This window comes from Budorcas taxicolor, chromosome 11 (assembly GCF_023091745.1).
Source record: "Budorcas taxicolor isolate Tak-1 chromosome 11, Takin1.1, whole genome shotgun sequence".
In the NCBI taxonomy this organism is placed as follows: Eukaryota; Metazoa; Chordata; class Mammalia; order Artiodactyla; family Bovidae; genus Budorcas; species Budorcas taxicolor.
In genome coordinates this window covers 14,612,567-14,638,931 of record NC_068920.1, presented here as the reverse complement: position 1 = coordinate 14,638,931, position 26,365 = coordinate 14,612,567, and the positions used below count along the sequence as shown (strand labels likewise).

Sequence of the window (26,365 nt, the reverse complement as noted above, 5' to 3'; positions counted from 1 at the left end):
TGCGGGAGCCACAGGAGACATGGGTTCGATCCCTGGGCTGGGAAGATCCCCTGGAGGAGGGCATGGCAACCGACTCCAGTATCCTTACCCGGAGAATCCCATGGACAGAGGAGCCTGGTGGGCTACAGTCCGTGGATGGCAAAGAGTTGGGCACGACTGAAGCGACTTAGCACGCACATGCAGAAAGAGTGAATGTGCGTGGGAACCCACTAGCAGAATCTACACCAGGTGTGTTTTATGATTGTTCTCTTTTGGTAGATGAGAAAATCAAAGTCGTAACTAAAGTAAGACAGAGGATACACGGTAGAGAGAGCGATCTAAACCAAGCCCTGTTTGACTGCGGCTCATGTGCCTCGCGGACTCTTACAGAGCCTCTCTCTTCTTTACTGGAGATGTCATGGCTTAGAGGGAGGCCCTATCCAGGTTCGTCTAGACACATCGCTAACATATTCAGAAGAGAGACTCTAGAGCTGGGTCTGACAGTCAAGATCAGCAGCCTCCTAGTCTGGCAGAGAAAATGCAGGCAAGGATGGTCAACAGTCAGGAATGAGAAGGGAAGCTTCATCTGGCATCTTATTCATCTACAGACTCTGAAGATAAACTTCTACAGACCAGAGGCATTTTTAATTTAATATTTAAAAAATATTTATTTACTTATTTGGCTGCATTGGGTCTTAGGTGCAGTATCTTTTGTTGCAGCGGGCACGCAGGCTTTCTACTTGTGGCATGAGGGCTTGGAAGTTGTGGCCTGTGAGCTTAGTTGCCCACCCAGGGATTGAAACTGCATCTCTTGCATTGGAAGGCAGCTTGTTACCCACTGGACCACCAGTTTAGTTCAGTTCAGTTCAGTTGTTCAGTTGCGTCCGACTCTTTGCAACCCCGTGGACCGCAGCACGCCAGGCCTCCCTGTCCATCACCAACTCCCAGAGTTTACCCAGACTCATGTCCATGTGATGCCATCCAACCATCTCATCCTCTGTCGTCCCCTTCTCCTCCCGCCCTCAATCTTTAACCAGCCTCAGGGTCTTTTCCAATGAGTCAGCTCTTCACATCAGGTGGCCAAAGTATTGGAGTTTCAGCTTCAACATCAGTCCTTCCAATGAACACTCAGGACTGATCTCCTTTTGGATGGACTGCTTGGATCTCCTTGCAGTCCAAGGGACTTTCAAGCATCTTCTCCAACAACACAGTTCAAAAGCATCAATTCTTTGGTGCTCAGCTTTCTTTATAGTCCAACTCTCACATCCATACATGACTACTGGAAAAACCATAGCCTTGACTAGACAGACTTTTGTTGGAAAAGTACTGTCTCTGCTTTTTAATATGCTGTCTAGGTTGGTTATAACTTTCCTTCCAAGGAGTAAGCGTCTTTTAATTTCATGGCTGCAATCACCATCTGCGGTGATTTTGGAGCCCCCCAAAATAAAGTCTGACACTGTTTCCACTGTTCCCCCATCTATTTCCTATGAAGTGATGGGACCAGATGCCATGATCTTCGTTTTCTGAATGTTTGAGCTTTAAGCCAACTTTTTCACTCTCCTCTTTCACTTTCATCAAGAGGCTCTTTAGTTCTTCACTTTCTTCCCTAAGAGTGGTGTCATCTGCATATCTGAGGCTATTGATATTTCTCCTGGCAATCTTGATTCCAGCTTGTGCTTCATCCAGCCCACCAGGGAAGTCCCCTAAAGGCATTTTTTTTAGATTTCTGGTTCCCTTGATGGGAAATTAGTCTTTCGGAGCAAGAAGGGATTCCCAAATGGCTCAGTGGTAAAGAATCTGCCTGCCAAAGCAGGAGATGCACATTTGATCCCTGGGTCAAGAAGATCTCCTGGAGTAGGAACTGGCAACCCACTCCAGGATGCTTGCTTGGAAAATCCCATGGACAGAGGAGCCTGGTGGATTACAGTTCATGGGGTTGCAATGAGCTGGACATGAGTGAGCGCGCACACACACACACATATGGAGCTAGGATGTTACACAGCTGGGTCTTGAGAAAAATGTGTGCCCAGCACCCAGATGGAGGCTTTCTTTATAAACTTCTATTCAGCAGGGGTGTTCTGATTTCATCAAGGGGAATTCCTATCCTCTGTGCGCTCAGGAGCCTGGAAATTTTGAGGTAGAGTACCACGTGATGACTTGGCTGTTGGGAGCTCAATAAAATGAATCATGGAGAATAATTACAGTTGCGGAAGATCAGGGGTTGGTGAGAGAGGGTAAGTTGAGGTCTGTGGCAAGGGTGACATCGGCGTAAAAGTAACTACAGGCAAGTGATCTGCAGTAGAAATATATTGTGAGTCACGGATACCATTTTACATTTTCTAACAGCATTCACTAATGTAATTAAAAAAAAACAAGTGAATAGACTTTAACAATACATTTTATTTCAACCAGTACCTACAAATATTATTTCAAATAATATATACATACAAATATTGTTTATACAAATATTATAAACCATGTAAAACTTAAAGCTATATTTTACCATTTTGGGGTATGAAGTCTTTGAAATCTGTGTATGTATCTGTACTGATAGCAAGTCTTAATGTGGCCCGGCCTCATTTCAGGTGTGTGATCAGCGTATGTGGCTGGTAGCTGTAATAATGAGCAAAGCAATGAAACCCAGTTAGAGCTGTAAGTCCAGCCGCTCAAGTTCGTGTGGGAGAATTTGAGGAAATCTTAGAGAATCTGAACTCCCCAGCCTCCAAAATACTACATAACCAATATTGACCAACAATACAATACTTCCAACACTGTCTCAGCTGTTCTTGTCATTTCTAATATCATTTCTCTGATGTAAATAATAGTTTGGATATAAAGAGTATTCCTGGAGATAGATTAAGTTCTCCTATGAACCAGAAATTAGTAAATGGAGAGGGAGAGCATTTTGTAACTTAAAATGAGATGAGAGTAGAAGGAGCTTCAGATAGAAAAGCCAGGAATGATTTATTATCCTGACAAAACCAGCCAGACATGGACATAGGTCAGGGTCACACCACCTCCATTCTGGAGCATAATCAACGTGAAAAAATTGATCTGATGCATCTCTACCCAAATCCACCCTGCTCACCTGCCTTTGAAAGAGCCTCCAAAAAAATTCAATTGAAAATGAGATGTGCAGCTTTATGGTCTGTGAACAAGGAAGAATATTTGAAATACTTGAATTTAGAAACCGCTAGGTATCATAGCACAGAATGTTTCTTGTTAATACAATATAAAAGAACATTTATATCATTTGCCAATGTGATGACTTAAGTAAAATAGTAGCTATGTGTTTTCCCCACAGGATTATTACAACGAGCACAAATTCTCATCCTGTGATATCAGATACTGATACATTTCCATGTTTTGCTCTTTTTAAAAAACAAAAGCAATAGTAAATAATGGCAGCATACCAATACTACTTTACTTATCCAAATTATCTCATAGAAATGTAGAATAGTTAGACAGATAAAGATTTAAAGTATGAAGGAAATGTCTAATAGAGAGATTTTCTATCCGTAAACTTTGGATCAAAAAGAATTCAGGGACTTCTTTGGCAGTCCAGTGTTAAGACTGTACTCCCACTGCGGGGGGCACATGGGTTCGATCCCTAGTTGGGGAACAAAAATCCCACATGCCATACACTGTGGCAAAAAAAAAAAAAACAACAAAACTTTAAACTTGTGAGAGATTGAGCTGCATGTGTGTGCTCAGTCATGTCTAAGTCTTTGTGACCTCATGGACTATAGCCCACCAGGCTCCTGTGTCCATGGGATTTTTCAGGCAAGAATACTGGAGTGGGTTGCGTTTCCTCCTCCAGGCGATCTTCCTGACCCAGGGATCCGTCTCTCTTGTGTCTCCTGCATTGGCAGGCAGATTCTTTATCAACTGCGCCACCTGGGAATATAGGAGAAACGTGATTTAAGTAAATACACACTGATCTTTAAGAACAAGCAAAATGGAGAGTACTGAGTGGTCTGATTCGACGATCACTTGGAGGGTACCCTCCAATTTCCCCTGAACACTCCGATGCTGAAGCATCTTTAGGAGCTTATCCATCTAAAGGGTCTCGAGGGAGAAGGGCAGTGAGCTGAGGAGATGATGCCGTGCGTTGGCATCAGCTGTTTTACAAGGTGCGAAGGAGAAAAAGCGGACCAAAACCCTCATCTTGCCTGCAGCTGCCTCTGCTCCCCGTTTCTGAAGGGAGTCTTCCCGGCTCTGTTCATGACCTTCCTCCCGTTCTTACTGCCTTTAATTTGTAAGTGGATGCTTGGAGAAAACATTCAGACACTTCTTTCATAAATTTCTGGAGGAATAACACATCTGATCATTTTTGACCACATGTCCTCTTCTCTGTCTCACCTGGAAACCACACGCTTTGTGTGTGCAAGCCACTTCTCTGATTTCGGCTCATCCACTTCACTCACTGCCAGCCAAGGCCTGGCCTGGTGATGGTTAACCTGATGAGGAAGCAAAATTCAGAATGGCAGCCCTTGAGAAGGGAGAGTGGCAGAGAACCCACTGCTGTGTAGAATTTCAGAAGACAGAGGAGTTGGCTTAGGTTCTAAACATAACAAGGGCTTGAGGGTTGGGTAGGTCGAAAGGCATACTTAATAATCTAAATCTATACCATGGTGTCACTAAGAAGCAGTGAATGACTGAATTCTAAAGGACCATAAAATGAAACCTGCCATAAATGTGAGAAGGAGCCAGGGAAAGACTTTTGTAAGTAAGAAGAAATAAGAAGTCATTATAGAAATGCATAGTAAAACAGTTCAAATGATGGTGAGTGATTTAACTGCACTTGGGAAGTTTGTTCCTTTCCATCTCTAATTTCCACTGAGGTCACTTCAAGTGTCCTTTTCATCCTTGCTTCACTCACCCAAGGTCCTCGGGGAGCGCATTTGATGGATCAAGCTCAGGTCACTTGCCAGGCCCCTGGCTTTGTTGCAGGTCGGGGAAGTAGGTTCTGTCAGTCCTTCCTGGCTTCTGTCGTTGGAGACAGGAATCTGGAGTTACTGAACCAGCAAGACTATACTCACTGGGAACTAGGAAATTGTGATGCTATTAGAGAGAGGAAATGGATGCAGGACAGCAAAGCAAGTCAAGCAGACTCCCATCAGATAAGCGTCCCTACGGTTCCTCAGTCTTGGATTATTTCCTGATTATATCTATTGGCCACAACATCAGTACAGTTAAAACATTGGAGTGGTATATGTGTGATTAGTGGGGTATAAATTTACATATTTTTCCTGCACATGTGTGTGTGTGTGTATACATATATATATGTATATGTGTGTGTATATACATATGTGTGTGTGTGTGTGTATATATACATATGGCTTCACTCGGGTACAACTCTTTGCAGTGCTATGGACTATAGCCCGCCAGGCTCCTCTGTCCATGGGATTCTCCAGGCAAGAATACTAGAGTGGGTTGTTATGCCCTCCTTCAGGGTATCTTCCCCACCCAGTGATTGAACCTGTGTCTCCCACACTGGCAGGCAGATTCTTTACCACTGAGCCATGGCGGGGGGCATATATATATATACATATATATACCAAAATACTTTACATATTTTTCCATTTCCTCTTCCTCACTTACTCAAAGCATATTGATCAAGTATCTATTTGCCAAGTGCTAAGCTAAATAACAGAGATGCAAAGGTGAACTCAACAGACATGAACGTTCTCTATGTCATGAAATGTGTTACATAAGCAAAGTCACATTGAGGGCAACTCTTGAGATTTTAGTTGAGTCATCTGGATTAACCTGGCACTCTCAAACAAGCAGTAGTTTCTCATACAAGATTTTTACATCGATTTCAAGATGGTTTAAATCTAATAATCCATTACATTGATTGCTTTCATATTGAAATATACCACAGTGAGATGAAAAATATTACTACTGAATGAACCCTTCAGCACAGTATATGAGTCATCATAGAAGCAGGGGGAACAGATAATTATTAAATGAATGAAGGCACAATCAGAAATACTCAGTTCAGTTCAGTTGCTCAGTCGTGTCCAACTCTTTGCAGCCGTGTGGACTGCAGCACACCAGGCTTCCCTGTCCATCACCAACTTCTGCAGCTTGTTCAAATCATGTCCATCGAGTCAGTGATGCCATCCAACCATCTCATCCTCTGTCGTGCTCTTCTCCTCCTATCTTCAATCTTTCCCAACAGAAACATTAGGGGGCGATTAACGTCTAATATCAGGTCCTTCCTAATTTTAAAGGTAATATTCTAAACTGTGTACATTAATTTATGGACATGTAGGATAAGGGCTTCCTTGGTGACTCAATGGTAAAGAATCTGCCACCCAGCAGTAAACATAGGTTTGACCCTGGGTTGGGAAGATCCCTGGGTTGGGAAGATCCCTTGGAGAAGGAAACGGCAACCCACTCCAGTATTCTTGCTTAGAAAATTCCGTGGACAGAGAAGCCTGGTGGGCTGCAGTCCCTAGGGTCGCAAGAGTTGGACACAACTTACTGACTAAACAACAGCAACAAGTTAATGTTGCCAGGCTTCAACTAGAAAAAAAAATTACTTTGATATTAGTTTTGTAGGAGTTTTAAATACGCATAAGAAACAATATATTTATATTTAACCTTTGAATTGTCATTATTACTTAAGTAATGGAAAGATTTTCTTGTTTAGAAGTGAGGTGCCTGGGGACCCGCTTTAACTCTGAGGATTCGAGGTCCGGAGGAGCACAAGGTGCATGAATGCCTTGGGGTCCTGTCGGTTGAGCCCTGCAGCAATTATGTACCCTGCAGCACTCCAGTGGTTTGAAAGTGAAAATGCCTGGTAATTTACCACGAGGGAGGGCCTTAGGGGAAGAAGAATATGGCTCAATTAATTAGTACTTGTTAGCAAACTTCAACTATTACCCTATTTAGATTTTCAAATCACTGATATCTCAAATACCCACAAGATTTGGAAAAGAAGTAAGAATAGGCGGTAGAAAAAGATAATTTGTCCAACAGGGTAGCGGCTTTTGAAAACTGTGTGAGCAGCAGATCCACCTTCACAGGTTAGCCTTTCTATAAATGAGAAGAAGAAAATGGTATCAATTTGCCTTTTTTCACTCCATGGTTAAAAACTCATGGCTTTCAGTTTGAGTTTCTGGTTAAGATGAATACTCGTGATGACCACTTAGGGATTCCTAAGAAAATTTAAGAAAAACTAATTTGAGAGTTATTTGGAGCTTTATTATGGGTGTCGGTTTCCTAATTACTCATTATATCTCCTAAGTGTCTATTGTTGGCATTTTAAAAAATTAATGATTTGTAGTGTTTTTTCAAGGTATTGTTCAAATACTTTGAAAATTATTGTCTTTGTTGTGAAAGCTTTTCAGTCAAATCTCTCATGCATTCATGGTATGGAAACATTGGCTTCAAACACTATTTACACAAAATATGTTAATAATTATTTTTAATAATTTTAGCTCACGTCCCCCCTTATTTTTGTTCTAATTACTTTGACTAAGGTTTCTAAGAGACTATTAAATAATAATGTGGGAAACCTGAGTTCTGTTCCTGGGTTGGGAAGATCCTCTGGAGTAGGACATGGCAACCCACTCCAGTATTCTTGTCTGGAGAATCCCCATGGACCAAGGAGCCTGGCAGGCTACAGTCCATGGGGTTGCAAAGAGTCAGACACAACTGAGCAACTAAGCACAAATATTGATACTGGACATTCAAGTCATAGTTTGAGTTTCCTTCATTCGCTTTTTTTGGTTTGGGTTTTGTTGTAGTTTTGTTTTGATACTTAGTATAGTGAAGACTGATTTAAGATAACAATTTTTATCCTCTCTCTGGTGGCTCAGAGGGTAGAGTCTGCCTGCAATTCAGGATACACAGAAGACACAGTTTTGATCCCTGGGTCAGGAAGACACCCTGGAGAAGGGAATGGCAACCACTCCAGTATTGTTGCCTGGAGAATCTCATGGACAGAGGAGCCTGGAGGGATTCGGTCCATAGGGTCACATAGAGTCAGACATGACTGAGTGATGAACACTTTCACTTTTTTCATAATGAAGACTTTGATTTAAGATACTTTTTATAATCTTTAAAAGTAGCTTTGTATCTTTAGTTGCCATTAATTTAAAAAATGTTTGTAAATTAATCTTATAAAAATAGTATTTGGGTGAATTCAGTAAAGTAGGTGGTAAAGAATCCGCCTAGATTTCAGGAGACTCCAGTTCAATTCCTGGGTGGGGAATACCCACTGGAGAAGGATAGGCTACCCACTCCAGTATTCTTGGGCTTCCCTGGTGGCTCAGATGGTAAAGAATCGGCCTGCAATGTGGGACATCTGGGTTCCATCCCTGGGTTGGGAAGATCCCCTGGAGAAGGGAACAGCTACCCACTCTAGTGTTCTGGTCTGGAGAATTCCATGGACAGAGGAGCTTGGCAGGCCACACAGTCCATCCGGTTGCAAAGAGTTGGACATGACTGAGAGACTTTCACTTTCAGTAGGATAGGGTATGTTTGAGTTTGACATAGTTCCCACTAATCTGCCTTACAACCTCCTGACATCTATATTTCTGTTTCATACATATATATAAACTCCTTGATCATTTAAATCTGAAGACTTGGTATTAGATTTTCAAAGTGGGGAAAATATAAAAGCTTCCTTAAATTTATTTATAAAATTCATGGGAATCAAATTTAATTATAAAGCTCTAGGCTTCGTGCTTTTGAAAGGTATAATGCTGAAGAGACTATTCTAGTTTGGAAAATTTTGGTGCACGGCTGTAATCACAGAATGTAATGTGTTTAGTTATTTAGTTTGCATGCCGGCCTTGTGTTTATTTAACTTACAGTATATTGTAGAAAGCATCAAGACTGGTGATAAAAAGCTGAGCTGAAGCAGGTGGATTCACAGGAAAAGGACAAGCATGGAATCAATAAACTTCTCGAGAAATGGATAGATGCAGTCACATCTTCTCCCCCTGGAGGTAATGGGGCCGATTCAAAAGGAAGTGGTTGCCTTGTTGAGTCAAGGCGCTTCCTTGATTCACAGAAATCTCCCTCTGGTGGGCAATTCCATTTTCACTCTTATGAGCCCCCAAGGAGCTGCAGGGGAGCACGCTGGAGAATTCCCAGACCAAAGTTCACATTGGGTGTAATTGAAGTGAAAGCCCTGATTACATTCTGTGCTGCTCTGAGTTAAAGGATAGGAGAACCTGCCGTGTGTGGAAGGGCAAGGCAGGCACATGCGTCTTCCTCCCTCAATTCAGCAAAAAGAGCCCTAACTGAGGCTGATTAGACACATTAAATAGCTAGTTTAGGAAGCTGGAAACAAAGAAAGAGTATTGAGAGTGTAAACAAAGCTAGTTTACTAACTGACGAGTTTTATGTATCACACCCGATTGCTTCAGTGTAGAACCATAGGTACGTGTATTTATGCAACTGTAGGTTGTTCACATGAATGTCACAAACAGTTAAATATCAGCCATGTTACAGCCTATTGTTATATGTATGTTGCTAGATGCCCTACTTTGAATTTCTCAGTGGGTCTGTTAATTTTCCTGTGAGATGATTTTAGACATATCCAAAAGCGTATTCTGAATGATTAGGGCACTTTTAGGAATTTATCTTATTTGGCAACCTACCTTCTGGTAATATCTGAAACCATCTCACTTTATAAAGTCTTGACACTATCCAATGAAGCACAAGCAGAGGAACTAGTGACAAGCCTGCCGTTTCCAAAGTTCTAGCAGGTTCCGTGTGCTGTACCATCTTAAACTGTGCCTACTCTATTTCAGTTATTGGCTTATCAGGGCAAGAAATAACAACGCAAGGAAGAATTATTTTAATATTTAATAATTGCTGCTGCTTAGCCTATAAGTTGTATCTGACTCTTTGTGACCCCCATGGAGTGTAGCCCTTCAGGCTCCTCTGTGCCAGGCAAGAATACTGGAGTGGGTTGCCATTTCCTTCTCCAGGGATCTTCCTGATCCAGGGATAAAACCTGATTCTCCCACGTCTCTTGTATTGGCAGACACATTCTTTACTGCTGAGCTATGAGGGAAGCCACTAATATTTAATAATAGTAGGTTCTTATTTGATTCATAAGCTGATTTATGTTGTAGCAAAAAAATGGCCAAATAGTATTAAACTATACATAATAAATTGTAAATATTACATTATCACTTCATTATCTCATACTTGAGAACATAGTGATTTAATCCTGGACATCCGTCTTCATTTGAAACAAAGATAGATGCAAGAGAGGCAGCCTCCAACACTTCTTGGGGTACCAAATCATCGTTATCTGGTTCTATTTCCCCTCCATCTACTATCACCTAATACACTATAAAATATACATATCCATTTGCTTTTTTTCTTCCACTCACAGACTGTAAGCTCTGTGAGGGGAGAGGTTTTTGAATGTTTGTCTTACTGATATAGTCACATAATAAGTACACAGTAACCCCCTCCAGTATTCTTGCCTGGAGAAACCCCATGGACAGAAGGGCCTGGGGGGCTACAGTCCATGGGGTCGCAAAGAGTCGGACACGACTGAGCGACTAAGCACACACACACACACACAGACACACACACACACACAAATGTACTTTGAATGATTGAATGGATATGAAACATTCTATCAGCATGAAGTGACACTGTAGAACTTAATAATAATTTGAACAAAACCATCAGTTAAGAACCCAGTTCTGGAACGACTGAGCAAGTTTGGATTCCATTACCTACTTTTCTGTATCGGAACTTTGGGAGGCAGAGAATAACCAGGGAGCATCCACTCACCACATGTGCTTCTCATGTCTTTATACTTTTGTGTCTTTTTTTCCTCTGATATGCTTCTCCTTCCAGAACAAATTCCTTTCCCCTGTGTTTTCGATATGGCTAATTCCTAATCGCAACTTTTTTTTTTAAAACAGACGATGTTTTTATTTAGACTGGGATACTGAAAAGGGGTGGGCAGTCATCCTTTGCCTGGGTGGTGGTGGACATGATGATATATTTTTTGTTTTGTAATTTTTGTTTACTTTTCATTTCCTACTGGAGTACAGCCAGTGAACAACGGTTTGCTCGTTTCAGGTGGATGGCAAAGTGACTCAGCTGTGCATGTATGCGTGTCCCTTCTCCCTTAACCTCCCCTTCCACGCAAGCTAAGCAGAGCTCCAGGTGCTATACAGTAGGCCCCTGTTGGTTATCCATTACTTCAAGTAGTAATTTCTCCAGGAAATCTTTGAACTCTCCAATATGGGTTGGACGCTCCTGTCATACACTCCAACAGAACCCTGTCCTTTACACACTATTAAACCACATTGGCTTGAATGCAGACTTCCTTCATACTCAGCTGGGCAAGATCCTCATTTCTCAACAGACAACAGGGCTGTAAATGGTTTGAGAACCTGCGTGTATGCGTGCTAGGTCACTTTAATTGTGTCCGGCCCTATGGACCATAGCTTGCCAGGCTCCTCTGTCCATAGGATTCTCCAGGCAAGAATACTGGAGTGGGTTGCCATGGCCTCCTCCAGCAGATCTTCCCAATGCAGGGGTCGAACCAGCATCACTTATGTCTCCTGCATTGGCAGCTGGGTTCTTTATCCCTGGGGCCACCTGGGAAGCCCATTTGAGAAGCTAGAGACTCAGTTTCTCCAAATTTTTGACTTAAGAATGATTTAGGTTAATTTATTCTCCAGGGACTTGATCCACTTACCACTATTTATTAATGAATCATTTCAATAGACAGAGAATTGGAGTTTTATATTGAACTGGGGGTGGGGGGGTTTCCAGAGTGTGGGTGCCCGTAGTTGCCTGTTGCTGCCATGGCAAATATCATGAGGAATACAGCACCATTTTCACTTTAACAGGGGTGAATTATTTTGCCAGTATATGAAAGAGTATGCTTAGAGTATCACAGTGCTTTGTGTAAAGGGGGAAAATGCAACAATTATGGTGAATTGGGTAGAATAGCTGTGTTATTGCAGAACATAAGACTTTGATTACACACTGCCAAGATTCATATCAGCCTAGTGGTTGTTGACAGATAAAGTAACAAAAATGAAACCCATTTATTATTTTTTTTCTTTATTGAGACCTCAAGGTAAAGCGGATTTTCAGTTCTTGTAGTTACTAAGCTGATAGAACAGAGACTGACAGCCAAAATGTGCCAGTCCAGAAGTATAAATTAAGCCTAGGTTCATATCAGGATTCCATTTAGTCTTGGAAAAGGACCTGCTGTTGGGATTAGTTTTGATACTAAAATAAATAGATTGTGCAGTTCCACAGTATACTTGGTGTGTATTAACCCTTTCCTGTGAGCAATACTTTTAATTTTTTTTTTTTTTTTTGCTTTCAGTTGACAAAGCTTTATTTTGCAGTGTTTGACACAAGTTATCATCCAAGTAGGTTACCTTTTGGTGAATGTAAATTACTAGCAACAGGATGATACCCATTTCAGTCTGCAGAAAGTGTGAAAGTAGATTCGGAAAATTGATAGCAGACCTTTTACTGTATTACAGATTCGTGTTTCTGGCTGCAGTTTCGTTATCCACTTAAGGACAAAAGTTAAGTGGGAAACGTGAAGTGGAGAATTTTTGGTGTGTGCTGTTGAGATCGTGGATGTGTCTTGAGTACAATTTCAGGCTGCAGCATTTGCACCTTCCTTCCTGTTACTCAAGCCCTCCTGTTTCTTCTTCGCGTTGGTCCCTGCTCTCTCCCTCTTTTCCTTTCTTCCTTCCCTCATCCCTGCATTCTTCCTCTCTCTGTCTCCTTTCTTTTTATGCAACTAGCAATGCGAAAATTTTGCTATAGTTTCTCTCAATTAAGACGATACTAAGTTGCCTATGAAATTCCGGATCCAATGACATGATATAAGTCGTGAACTATATATAAAAGTGGGTAAACAGAGGCATTGGCGAACTCTGAACACCATGATAATCCAGCGGTTTCATTTCTTGAGTATGTCCTAAAAATAATTTTGATTACGTTTTCAAATTATTCTTCTAAAGTCTGCATTTGAAAATTTTCTCATTAACTTTTTAGCAACAGACAGATAGCATGAACTTGTTTCTTGAATTACCTTTTCTGACCTTTTGCCAGATGATAATTACAAAAAAAGGAAAGCCTGGAAGACTTGTAAAAAAAAAATTAAGCTTATCAAGTAGCTAAAATGGCCCTTCTGTACTGGTGTCGATTTCAAAATTAACATTTTGGTTCATGTGCTTCTAATAATCACTGACCCTTACTTCATGTACTTTCCACAGGAAATGAATACAGCAGAAATTACTTTGACCCACTGATGGATGAGGAAATAAACCCAAGGCAGTGTGGGATGGAGGTCAGCCAAGAGGGTGAGCTAGAATTAAGTATGTAATTTTTGTGTCAGAATATTCTTCCCCATTCATGAAAATGAGGTGACAAAGATCACACATGCAGTTCCATTTAGATTTTTGCAGCTTACTATTTAAATGGGAAGTTTTAAACACTAACGACGTGATGGGCAGCGAAGGTAATTTCTGATCAAGGACAGTAAGCTGGTAACCTAGAGGAAGTGGGAACTGGCTTTCATGAGACGCTGCCGTATGCAGTTTGCTGCCTTTCCAGGGCCCGTGTCGTGTATATGAGGAGCGTTATCACTTTACAAGTGCCGACTCAGCCCTTCACATTTCAAGGGAGCGTTCCTCAATAAACTTCATCTAGCATGTGAGATTTCCAGACCCAGGGACTAGTGGCTTTCTTTCGCTGAAGCCATGGGGCCACCATTTAAGTTTTGAACTACAAAGGTGTAGGGTAAGATGATTTCTTCTTTTTGCACCTTGATTCCAGCTGTGGTTGTAAAATAACAATTTAGAATTGCTCATTATGTGCCCACCGCCCTGCATATTTGGTAGTTTACGAAGCGTTTTAGCCATGACGATTAGTAATTTCTTTGTAATTACATTCGCGTATCTATGAATTAGCTGAAGAGAAAGTTATCTTAAACATGTTCTTTTAGCATCCATACAAGTTGATAAGGGTCTTCTCAGGCGGCGCAGTGGTAAAGAATCTGTCTGCCAGTGCAGAAGACACAGGAGATGCGGGTTCGATCCCTGGGTCTGGAAGATTCCAGGAGGAGGAAAATGGCAACCCACTCAAGTATTCTTGCCTGGAAAATCCTGTACACAGAGGAGCCTGGTGGGCTACTAGTCCACGGGGTCCCAAAGAGTTGGACATGTCTGAGCACACTCAACCATGCCGCAAGTTGATAATAGAATTCTGTATGATCAGTTGGTGAAGTTGTTTCATGAGGTTATTGAGCTCATGACAGTGACAAATAGTACTCAGAGCCGTTTGCAGCCCCAAAGGTCATTTTTCACCATGGACTCCAGACATTGTACCTGCCTTCTAGGGGAAGGGGCACATGTTTGAGGTATGTTCTAATTCAGTGACTAAGGTGGTCATTCAGCTTGGCGTAATGTTTATGTTCAGTTCTATCCAGTGGTAGGACATCCACATAATGACCCTTTAATCCTCTTCTAAGAACCATGTTTTTATACTACTATTATTTTTAGTAATGACATGACCTTGTTTCTTTATGCTTGTAAAAGAATAAAATAGTTCTTGAATTCGCTATTATACCACAAGAGCACATATAAAAGAATCTAAGACCACCTAAGTATACTGTTTCGTCTATGCACGTAGAACAAAAATATGGCATCTTGGGAGTAGCTAATGTAAACCAGTTGCTCACTTTGATATAATCCTTATAAATTCTACTACATGATTTGACAAACCATAATGGCCTATTCTGATTCTTGTGTAATAGATGTCATAATCTATTGAATATGAGATCCCTTTTATTGCAGAAGTTATATTATAAATGCCCTGCAAAGTGTATTTTAAAATCATTGTTCCAATTATCATCGATTTGCAAGGTCTTTTTTAGACAAAGGCAGCATATTCAATAGAATTTTGAGTCTATGACCTATAAAATAACTAAATAGCCTTGATGGTTAATAATTTTTTTTTGTACTCACACTTACATATCTATAAATTAGCTGATCTGAAAGTTATCATAAATATGCTCTTTTAGCACCCATGTGTGTGTTAGTCACTCAGTCATGTCCGACTCTTTGCAATCCCATGGACTGCAGCCCGCCAGGCTCCTCTGTCCATGGGGATTCTCCAGGCAAGAATGCTGGAGTGGGTTGCCATACTCTACTCCAGGGGATCTTCTTGACCCAGGGTTCACACCAAAGTCTCCTGCATCTCCTGCACTGCAGGCAGATTATTTTATTGCTGAGCCACTGCGGGAAGCCATTATAGGGACACTTGTGAAGATAAAGTGACAAAGAGCAAGTGGAGCTCATGGGATCTTCTTGTGGTAAACAGATGAGAGCACCGTGGAGGGGACTTTGAGTTCTGAAGACCTGTCGAGTTCCAGAAAGAGTCTTGAACACTACAAAAAGGATAGTGAAGCCATCTCTGCCGACAGTGAGGAGATTGAAAGAAACACTCAGGAAAACGTAATTCTGCCAGGAAGTTCTTCATTGGAACAGGTCAGCACTGAAATCTAAATCAAGAAATGTAGAATAACTCACTTTTTGAAGTGACGAGTTGAAATATCAGTCCTGCACGTCATCTCCTGGTGTTAGTTACCAATGCACCACTTCCTGACTTGCTCCACGACTTTCTGAGTCTTTCCCTCTGTCTTTCACAATACATTTTATCACACAGAGCTTACACTATCCTATCAATATCAATCCAAGCCCTGGCACAATTTAGTTTCACTTCGCTTTTTAAAATTTCATGTTAGAGAGATCATTTCTAGCATGTGATGAAGTATCTGTAAGAAAACCTGAAACCAGCATAAACTTACTTGGATAAAATGAAGAACCACTTGGGTTTATTTGCATAGGCACCATATAAATATGTGAATAATTTCTTATTGATGAAGTCACCGTTAAGGGACTTAACTCGTGCAGTGTTGTGACAAGTGCCACACAGTCTTTACCCTGTGGATCGTGTTGATTTCAGAAATATCCTTTCTGTTTCCCGCACCTGCAGTTTCTATTTTTGTGTAGTGTAGTAGCATATGTTCAGGTTCATGAAGGAGAGGAAAAGTCTTTCTTCTGTGTAGTCACCTTATCCATCTCCAATAAATATGAAAGAATCCCTAAAGTCTAGGGGGGTGTGTGTGTAGTTTTTGTGAAAGGCAAGTAGATTCAGGCTAAAATGGAACAAAAGTATATCATAAAGTAAAAACAACAACAACAACAACAACAAAAACCTCTTCTCAATGATGTCTTTCAAAATAACAGGTTACAAGTGGAAATATTTTCCACTTTACAAAAGAGGAGAAATAGTTTAGTTTGGGGAGGTATTCTCTAATTTGGAGTGTGGAATTCCATAACAGAGTTTATTTTCTTCATTTGTGTCTCTTAGATATGAGTATCCTGGGCACATTAAGGTTGCAACTATTCTGAGTTTTGTTGGTAAAATTAGCAAGTATGTGCCTGCGTGCTCAGTCGCTCGGGTCTTTGCGACCCTATGGACTGTAGCCCACCAGGCTTCCCTGTCCATGGGATTCTCCAGGCAAGAATACTGGAGTGGGTTTCCATGCCCTCCTCCAGGGGATCTTCCTGACCCAGGGATCAAACTCACATCTCTTAGGTCTCCTGCATTTTCAGGGAGGTTCTTTACCACCAGCGCTACCTGGGAAGCAATTAGCAAGTACAGTGTTTCCTATCACAGCAGGCACTATGCCTGCAGTGGATTGAATTGTGTTCTCTAATCCCTGGTAGCTGTGATGGTGACCTTGTTTGGAAGTAGGGTCTCTGCAGTATAATGAATAAACTGAGGATCTCCAGATGAAATCATCCTGAATTTATATGTTCTTGTTCAGTTGCTAAAAACTGTCTGACTCTGTGACACCATGGACTGCAGCCTGCCAGGCTCCTCTATTCTCCATTACTTCCCAAAGTTTGCTCAAACTCATGTCCATTGAGTTGGTGATGCTCTCAAAGCATCTCATCCTCTGTCAGCCCCTTTTCCTTTTGCCTTCAACCTTTCCCAGCAGCAGGGTCTTTTCCAGGGAGTCAGCTCTTCGCGTCAGGTGGCCAAAGTATTGGAGCTTCAGCATCAGTCCTTCCAATGAATATTCAGGATTGATTTCCTTTAGGATGGACTGATTGGATCTCCTTGCAGTCCAAGGGACTTTTAAGAGTCTTCTCCAGTACCACAACTTGAAAACATAAATTTAGATGATTTAAATGATCCACTTAGATGATCAATTTAGATGAATTTAAACAATTGAGCCCTAAATCCAATGACTAGTGTCCTGAGAAGAGAAAGCAGAGAGGCATTTGAGGATCTAAACCAGAGACCCACGCAGAAGGGAAGCGACGTGAAGACAGAGGCAGAGTAGAGTGACGCATCAACAGGAAAGAAGCACCAAGGACTGCGGCAGTCACCGCAGGCAGGAGAGAGGCCCAGCGTGGATTGTCCCCCGCTGCTGCTGCTGCTGCTAAGTCGCTTCAGTCGTGTCCGACTCTGTGCGACCCCATAGACGGCAGCCCACCAGGCTCCCCCGTCCCTGGGATTCTCCAGGCAAGAACACTGGAGTGGGGTGCCTTTGCCTTCTCCGGGATTGTCCCCTAGAGCTTCACAAAGGAGCCAGCCTCGACAACGCCTTGATCAGACCTCTCGCATCACAGCTGTGAAGCTGACATTTCTGCTGTTTGAAGCCACAGAACTTGAGATAGTTTGCTACGACAGCAACAGGCGAGAAATATGGCTGCGAGAGTGGGGGACCCCATGAGCCAGGTCATGTGTCTTCGTGGATTTTTTTTTTATTGGACTATAATTGCTTTACAATGTTGTATTAGTTTCTATTGTACAAGGAAGTGAATCAACCCTAAGTATACATAAGTCCCCTCCCCCTTGGACTTACCTCTCAACCCTCCCCCCTCATCACACCCTCTAGGTCATCACAGAGCTCTGTGAAATCCCTGTGCTGTACAGCAGCTTCCCACTGGCTACCTCTCATACACATGGTGGTGTATATGTGTCAAGCCAATCTCCTGATTCATCCCAACCCACCCCCCTGGCCCCCATGTGTCCATTCACTACATCTTCCTCTCTATTCCTGCCTTGCAAATAGCTTCTTCTGTACCATTTTTCTAGATTCCACGTATACTCAGTAATATGCCATATTTTTCTCTTTGACTTACTTCACAAAGAAGATAGAGAGATGCTCAAGAGGCACATGAAAAGATGCTCAACATCACTAATTATTAGAGACATGCAAATCAAAACTACAGTGAATGTATCACCTCACATTGGTCAGAAGGGCCATCGTCAAAAAATCTACAAGAGAGTGCATGGAGGAGAGGGAACTGTCTTGCACCATTGGTTGGAATAGTAAATTGCTATCACCTCTATGGAGAACAGTATTTGCTGTGCTAAGTCACTTCAGTCGTGTCTGACTGTGCAACGCTATGGACTGCAGCCTTCCAGGCTCCTCTGTCTGTGGGATTCTCCAGGCAAGAATACTGGAGTGGGTTGCGATTTCCTCCTCCAGGGGATCTTCCCACCCCAGGGATCAAACCCGGGTCTCCTGCACCTCCTTCATTGCAAGTGGATTCTTTGCCGCTGAGCCACCAGGGAAGCCCTGGAGAACAGTATGGAGGTTCCTTAAAAAATTAAAAGCAGCACTACATACGGCCCAGCAATCCCACTATGGGGCATCGATCTTGAGAAATTTGTGGCTGTTTTGACAATACTTTGCATCTTTGTCAAGACAGGACTCTCAGAAGTCACTGAGGTGAAAACAAATGCACGACTCTGTTTTTGCAATATAAGCTTTTTTTAAACCATCATTTTTCAGATATATTTTCTGATACACTCACAGTTCAACATTTCCATTTTTCTCTGTATGTGTGGTATGTATTTCAACTTACCATCATGCTTTAAAGAACAAGCACATGGATTCCTTTAGGATATGGAGCTGGTCGTTTTTATATCCTCATCCTGTGAAAGATAAGCCAAGGAGCAGAAAGCTCACCCGCTGGGCTGTATGGAGGCTCCAGCACAGGGTCTAGGAGCTCAATGAGAGCAGAACTCAAGGCTGCATGTTTACGGCGAGTCAGTGTCAGGAAACAGTGAAAAACATCCATGAGAATTTACGTGCTTCACAGATGTCACCATATTCCCTTCTAACAACAAAATTTATGATCTTCTCCCTATTTCTTTTCTGAATCTATGTGTCTTAAACTGGGTGAAACGTGACCTAGACTGACAATAAATGAACAAATGAAAAGGCATGCACCGATGGAAGAGCACATCGACAGATGCTACGGTGGAGGGAGGCTGAGCGCTGGCGTCAGAATTCTGTGCAAGAGGAGGATGCTGTGGCACTTGAAAGGTGCAGGATCAGAGACGAGCAAGGTGACTTCTCTGAGCTCGGTTTCCTCATCTGTACATCGGGGACAGTGTGATCTGCTTTAGTACACTGTTAGCGGGATGAGATGAACGCCTAGCAAGAGTCCAGCACAAAGTAGGTGCTCATTAAATCGCAGGGGGACGAGCGAGAGAACACATTCTGTGGCCCCTTCTCAGCTCACCGTGTTCTTACCCTCACTGTGTCAGAAGTTTCCTGAACACCCCAGGCAGCCTTGTCTGTGGGAAAAAGCTTCAGATCCTGTATTAGAGCTCATGGCGTACCCTTGGCTTTGATATTTACAGGACCTTGAACCTCCGTGTGAAATAGGGCTGAATAATTTGAACAATGCATGTAGCTGTGGTTAAGGAGATGTGTCTATGTGTCTGGCAGCTGTTCATTTTATATATTTGTCCAGACTGTGACCTACTCGTACTTCTTATTGCTATTGGAGTGGTGAACTGATACGTAAAAGAAGGCAAAGTGTTTAGATGGAGGTGGGGGCGATCCTGACTGCGGTGTGTTGTTAGCTGTATCCACACATGCTTGGGAAAGGAGAACGGAAGTAAGGTCTCCAATGTCTTTTCTACAAGGACATTAATCCCATCTTGGGACCCCTGCCCTCTCCACCCCATCTAAATCTAATCATCTCCCCAAAGTCGCTTTTTTGATTACAATCACACTGGGGAGGAAAGTTTAAACGTGAAGTTTGAGCGAACACAATTTAATCCGAAGAGATCTCCCTTAAAAAATGCTAGATTTTCATGAAAACTTTTCTACATAGATCGTAGCTCATGAAAAATTCATTTACCTTGAGTACTGAAGAATGTACTTGTTTCAGAAATGTTTCGGCTGAAGTGCCTCTAATGGCTAAGTGCTTCGTTTCTTTTAGGATAGAGCTTTGGATGGGAAAGAAGCCTGGGGCTGAGAAAGAGCTCTGCTCAGAGACGGGTGGACTGCCAAGGCTCTGAGAAGGTGTATTCCTTCTTGTCTGTTGGAGACCCAAAGTGCTTCAAAATATATTCCTGGAAGAAGATTTTGACATGCACTTTTAGGAGGAACAAATTAAAATAAAACTGCTCATTTTATGGCTAATATTTAGAGATTTCCTTCACTCATTTGCACCATAAAAATTCTGGGCCATTTATCAAATTTGAAAGGATAAAATCTCTTGAAACATGTGCTAAATAGGTACCTTTTCTTTTTCTTTCTTTTTTTTTTTTTTGCTGTTTAGATGGTTCACTTGGAGTGTTTAATCAATCTCTTAGGATATAAAGTGATACCAGGGAGAACAGTTTGAAAAGGAACAGAAAATAAATGTATATTCATGTAAGTGAAATTTTCTAGCAAAAACAATGATTTGACTCCAGGTTTCTCTAAGTAGAAATTTAGATTACCTCATTTCCAAAGAATAGAAAGGTGAAATGTGTGTGTGTGTGTGTGTGTGTGTGTGTGTGAGAGAGAGAGAGAGAGAGAGAGAGAGAGAGAGAGACTGACATATTGGTGTCAATTTACATATCAGTGAAACTGCTAAAGATTCATTAAAATGAAAAAAAAAAGTTATATAAGAAAAAGATCTTAGTAGGAACTTTTTGATGCTGTGTCCCATCTACCAAGTTCATAGAAATGTGAGTTCTAGGTAGAATTTGCAGAAATCCAAGGAAAATGCCAGGGTGCTCAAGCCTTTAGATCAGTATGTTGGGTATATTTACAAAAGCCTCTCAGATAGGAAGTTAGACTGCAAGAGGTCTCATTTTCAATATGTCTGCATAACACCAATAAATAGTAACAAAAGTTATATCTCAATATGGCGAGAAATAGCCTTCTTTAACTTTCACTTCCCATATATTTTTTTCTCTAATACATTTGCTGACCACAATGCTCGTTAGTGGCAAATATAAAGGAGAGATGGTAAATAATAATTCTTTGTAGTTATATGGTGCCTTTGATCAGAGCACCTCAAAGTTTTCATGACTCATTAATCTGTGAAATACATCAGTGAAGTATGAAGCTGTCAAGGATTACTACCCTCCATTTGTAAGCAGAGAAACTAAGGCATTTGTAAGAAACTATCAAGGTCATTCAATGATTTGATGACAAAGTCAGGGACATGATCTATGAACCAGATCTGATTAGAGCAAAGACGAACAAGGCTCAACGGAAGCCAGTTGCTTCTGTGAAATTGCTGAGAAGCTTTATGTATTGCCTGGAAACAACACTGCTTTAGAAGACACGCTTTTTATTTAGTTTTCATTTTGAGTGGTTTCTTCCATTTAGTGATGAAGACCTCTCCGCAGCTTCCTATTTAGATCATTTAATAGTGAGCCATTTTCTTGAGACTTCTTTGGCTTGCATTTCTTTTACATGAAGAAAGAATATGGGGACTTCCCTGGATGTCCCGTGGTTGGGACTTCACTTTCCAATGCAGAGGTTGCAGGTGGGGAGCTAGACTCCCACCTGCCTTGCGGCCAAAGTACAGAAGCGGTGTTGTAACAAATTCAGTAACGACTTAAAGAAACAATGTATTTCTTATGAAACAGCTTAAGTTAATTCCTAATAGAAAAAATCAAAATAATTTTTACATATATCTATACATGTCCATTACCTTCTCCAGTGGACCACATTCTGTCAGACCTCTCCACCATGACCCATCCATCTTGGGTGGCCCTACACGGCATGACTTAATTTCATTGAATTAGACAAGAATACTTCAGTATTCTTGCCTTGAGAACCCCATGAACAGTATGAAAAGGCAAAATGATAGGATACTGAAAGAGGAACTCCCCAGGTTGGTAAGTGCCCAATATGCTACTGGAGATCAGTGGACAAATAACTCCATCCCATGAAGGGATGGAGCCAAAGCAAAAACAATACCCAGTTGTGGATGTGACTGGTGATAGAAAAAGGTCTGATGCTGTAAAGAGCAATATTGCATAGGAACCTGGAATGTTAGGTCCATGAATCAAGGCAAATTGGAAGTGGTCAAACAGGAGATGACAAGAGTGAACATCAACATTCTAGGAATCAGGGAACTAAAATGGACTGGAATGGGTGAATTTAACTCAGATGACCATTATATCTACTACTGTGGGCAGGAATCCCTTAGAAGAAATGGAGTAGCCATCCTGGTCAACAGAAGAGTCTGAAATGCAGTACTTGGATGCAGTCTCAAAAACGACAGAATGATCTCTGTTCGTCTCCAAGGCAAACCATTCAATATCACAGTAATCCAAGCCCATGCCCCAATCAGCAATGCTGAAGAAGCTGAAGTTGAACAGTCCTGTGAAGACCTACAAGACCTTTTAGAACTAACACCCCCAAAAGATGTCCTCTTCATTATAGGGGACTGGAATGCAAAAGTGGGAAGTCAAGAAACACCTGGAGTAACAGGGAAATTTGGCCTTGGAATGCGGAATGAAGCAAGGCAAAGACTAATAGAGTTTTGGCAAGAGAATGTACTGGTCATAGCAAACACCCTCTTCCAACAACACAAGAGAAGACTCTATAGATGGACATCACCAGATGGTCAACACCGAAATCAGATTGATTATATTCTTTGCAGCCAAAGATGGAGAAGCTCTATACAGTCCTCAAAAACAAGACCGGCAGCTGACTGTGGCTCAGATCATGAACTCCTTATTGCCAAATTCAGACTCAAATTGAAGAAAGTAGGGGAAACCACTAGACCATTCAGGAATGACCTAAATCAAATCCCTTATAATTATACAGTGGAAGTGAGAAGTAGATTTAAAGGACTAGATCTGATAGACAGAGTGCCTGATGAACTACGGATGGAGGTTTGTGACATTGTACAGGAGACAGGGATCAAGACCATCCCCATGGAAAAAAAATGCAAAAAAGCAAAATGGCTGTCTGGGGAGGCCTTACAAATAGCTGTGAAAAGAAGAGAAGCGAAAAGCAAAGGAGAAAAGGAAAGCTATAAGCATCTGAATGCAGAGTTCCAAAGAACAGCAAGGAGAGATAAGAAAGGCTTCCTGAGCAATCAATGCAAAGAAATAGAGGAAAACAACAGAATGGGAAAGACCAGAGATCTCTTCATGAAAATTAGAGATACCAATGGAACACTTCACGCAAAGATGGGCTCAATAAAGGACAGAAATGGTATGGACCTAACAGAAGCAGATGATATTAAGAAGAGGTGGCAAGAATACACAGAAGAACCGTACAAAAAAGATCTTCATGACCTAGATACTCATGATGGTGTGATCACTAATCTAGAGCCAGACATCCTGGAATGTGAAGTCAAGTGGGCCTTAGGAAGCATCACTATGAACAAAGCTAGTGGAGGTGATGGAATTCCAGTTAAGCTGTTTCAAATCCTGAATGATGATGCTGTGAAAGTGCTGCACTCAATAGGCCAGCAAATTTGGAAAACTCAGCAGTGGCCACAAGACTGGAAAAGGTCAGTTTTCATTCCAATCCCAAAGAAAGGCAATGCCAAAGACTGCTCAAACTACTGCACAATTGCACTCATCTCACACGCTAGTAATGCTCAAAATTCTCCAAGCCAAGCTTCAGCAATACGTGAACCGTAAACTTCCAGATGTTCAAGCTGGTTTTAGAAAAGGCAGAGGAACTAGAGATCAAATTGCCAACATCTGCTGGATTATGGAAAAAGCAAGAGAGTTCCAGAAAAACATCTATTTCTGCTTTATTGACTATGCCAAAGCCTTTGACTGTGTGGATCACAATAAACTGGAAAATTCTGAAAGGGATGGGCATACCAGACCACCTGACCTGCCTCTTGAGCAACCTGTATGCAGGTCAGGAAGCAATAGTTAGAACTGGACATGGCACAACAGACTGGCTCCAAATAGGAAAAGGAGTACATCAAGCCTGTATCTTGTCACCCTGCTTATTTAACTTCTATGCAGAGTACATCATGAGAAACGCCAGACTGGAAGAAGCACAAGCTGGAATCAAGATTGCCAGGAGAAATATCAATAACCTCAGATATGCAGAAGACACCACCCTTATGGCAGAAAGTGAAGAGGAACTAAAAAGCCTCTTGGTGAAAGTGAATGAGGAGAGTGAAAAAGTTGGCTTAAAGCTCAACATTCAGAAAACAAAGATCATGGCATCTGTTCTCATCACTTCATGGGAAATAGATGGGGAACCAGTGAAAACAGTGTCAGACTTTATTTTTTGGGCTCCAAAATCACTGCAGATGGTGACTACAGCCATGAAATTAAAAGACACTTACTCCCTAGAAGAAAAGTTATGACCAACCTAGATAGCATATTGAAAAGCAGAGACATTATTTTGCCAACAAAGGTCCATCTAGTCAAGGCTATGGTTTTTCCACTGGTCATGTATGGATGTGAGAATTGGACTGTGAAGAAAGCTGAGTGCCAAAGAATTGATGCTTTTGGACTGTGGTGTTGGAGAAGACTCTTGAGAGTCCCTTGGACTGCAAGGAGATCCAACCAGTCCATTGTAAAGATCAGTCCTGGGTGTTCATTGGAAGAACTGATGCTAAAGCTAAAACTCCAGTACTTTGGCCACCTCATGCGAAGAGTTGACTCACTGGAAAAGACTCTGATGCTGGGAGAGATTGGGGGCAGGAGGAGAAGGGGACGACAGAGGATGAGATGGCTGGATGGCATCACTGACTGGATGGACATGAGTTTGAGTAAACTCTGGGAGTTGGTGATGGACAGCGAGGCCTGGCGTGGTCCAATTCATGGGGTCACAAAGAGTCAGATGCGACTGAACTGAACTGAACTGATACGTGTCCATGGGCTTCCCCCATAGCTCAGCTGGTAAAGAATCTGCCTGTGATGCAGGAGACCCAGTTCAATTCCCGGGTCGGGAAGATCCACTGGAGAAGGGATAGGCTACCCCCTCCAGTATTCTTGGACTTCCCTCGTGGTTCAGCTGGTAAAGAATCCGTCTGCAATGTGGGAGACCTCGGCTGAATCCCTGGGTTGGAAAGATCCCCTGGGAAAGGGAAAGGCTACCCACTCCAATATTCTGGCCTGGAGAATTCCATGGTCTAAGTCCTTGGGATCACAAAGAGTTGGACACGACTGAGAGACTTTCACTCTCTCTTTTATACATGTCCATGGGCTTCCCAGGTGGTGCTCCTGGTAAAGATTCTTGCTTCCAGTGCAGAAGACATAAGAGATGGGGGTTCTGTCCCTGGGTCAGGAAGATCCCCTGGACAAGGAAGTGGCAATCTGCTCCAGTATTCTTGTCTGGAAAATTCCATGGACAGAGGAGCCTAGAGAGATATAGTCCATGGGGTGGAAAACAGTCAGACATGGCCAAGCACACATTGCTTGTTTATCCTTGTCCACATCTATAAATGTTTAGTCAATTAAATATCATCTGTCTGTCTTCAGTTGATTTTGAAGCAATAGTCTGAAGAAAGATATTGTACTCTACCTTGCAATTCCCATATAGATGAACATTAAAAGGATAAATCCTGCTATATATATATATATATATATTTTTTTTTTTTTTTTCCCTGAAGCCAGCTTCTCAGTTCCAAGATGACAAATCACATTTTCTTGAAAACTAGCCTCGCTCATAAAAGCAACTCATTTTATAGTTTCTTGAAAGAAAAAATATTAATTTTTTACATGATTATTTATTTTTTCATTGCCCTTTCATTGTTGGTTGTTCAGTCGCTAAGTCATGTCTGACTTTTTGTGACCTGATGGACTGCAGCACGCCAGGTTTCCCTGTCTTCCACTATCTCCCAGAGTTTGCTCAAATTCATGTCCATTGAGTCAGTGATGCCATCCAACCATCTTATCCTTTGTCATCCCCCTCTCCTCCTGCCCTCAGTCTTTCCCATCTTCATTTTCTGAATGTTGAGCTTTAAGCCAACTTTTTCACTCTCCTCTTTTACTTTCATCAAGAGGCTTTTTAGTTCCTCTTCACTTTCTGTCATAAGGGTGGTGTCATCTGCATATCTGGGGTTATTGATATTTCTCCTGGCAATCTTGATTCCAGCTT

The 26,365-nt window shown here is 41.8% G+C and overlaps 1 protein-coding gene across 1 annotated transcript in view; it reads left to right on the top strand.

Annotated features, from left to right (window-relative positions):
- LOC128055083 (orofacial cleft 1 candidate gene 1 protein-like) overlaps nucleotides 1–15,518 on the top strand; it is a gene marked incomplete at its 5' end in the record, with an annotated part of 17,669 nt that extends 2,151 nt beyond the window's left edge. Inside the window, 3 exons of the mRNA XM_052647458.1 lie at nucleotides 13,227–13,313; nucleotides 14,204–14,290; nucleotides 15,334–15,518. Of these exons, the coding sequence (XP_052503418.1) occupies nucleotides 13,227–13,313; nucleotides 14,204–14,290; nucleotides 15,334–15,518 (359 nt within the window). The remainder of the gene's footprint in view (nucleotides 1–13,226; nucleotides 13,314–14,203; nucleotides 14,291–15,333) is intronic.
- Nucleotides 15,519–26,365: the final 10,847 nt, after the last annotated feature.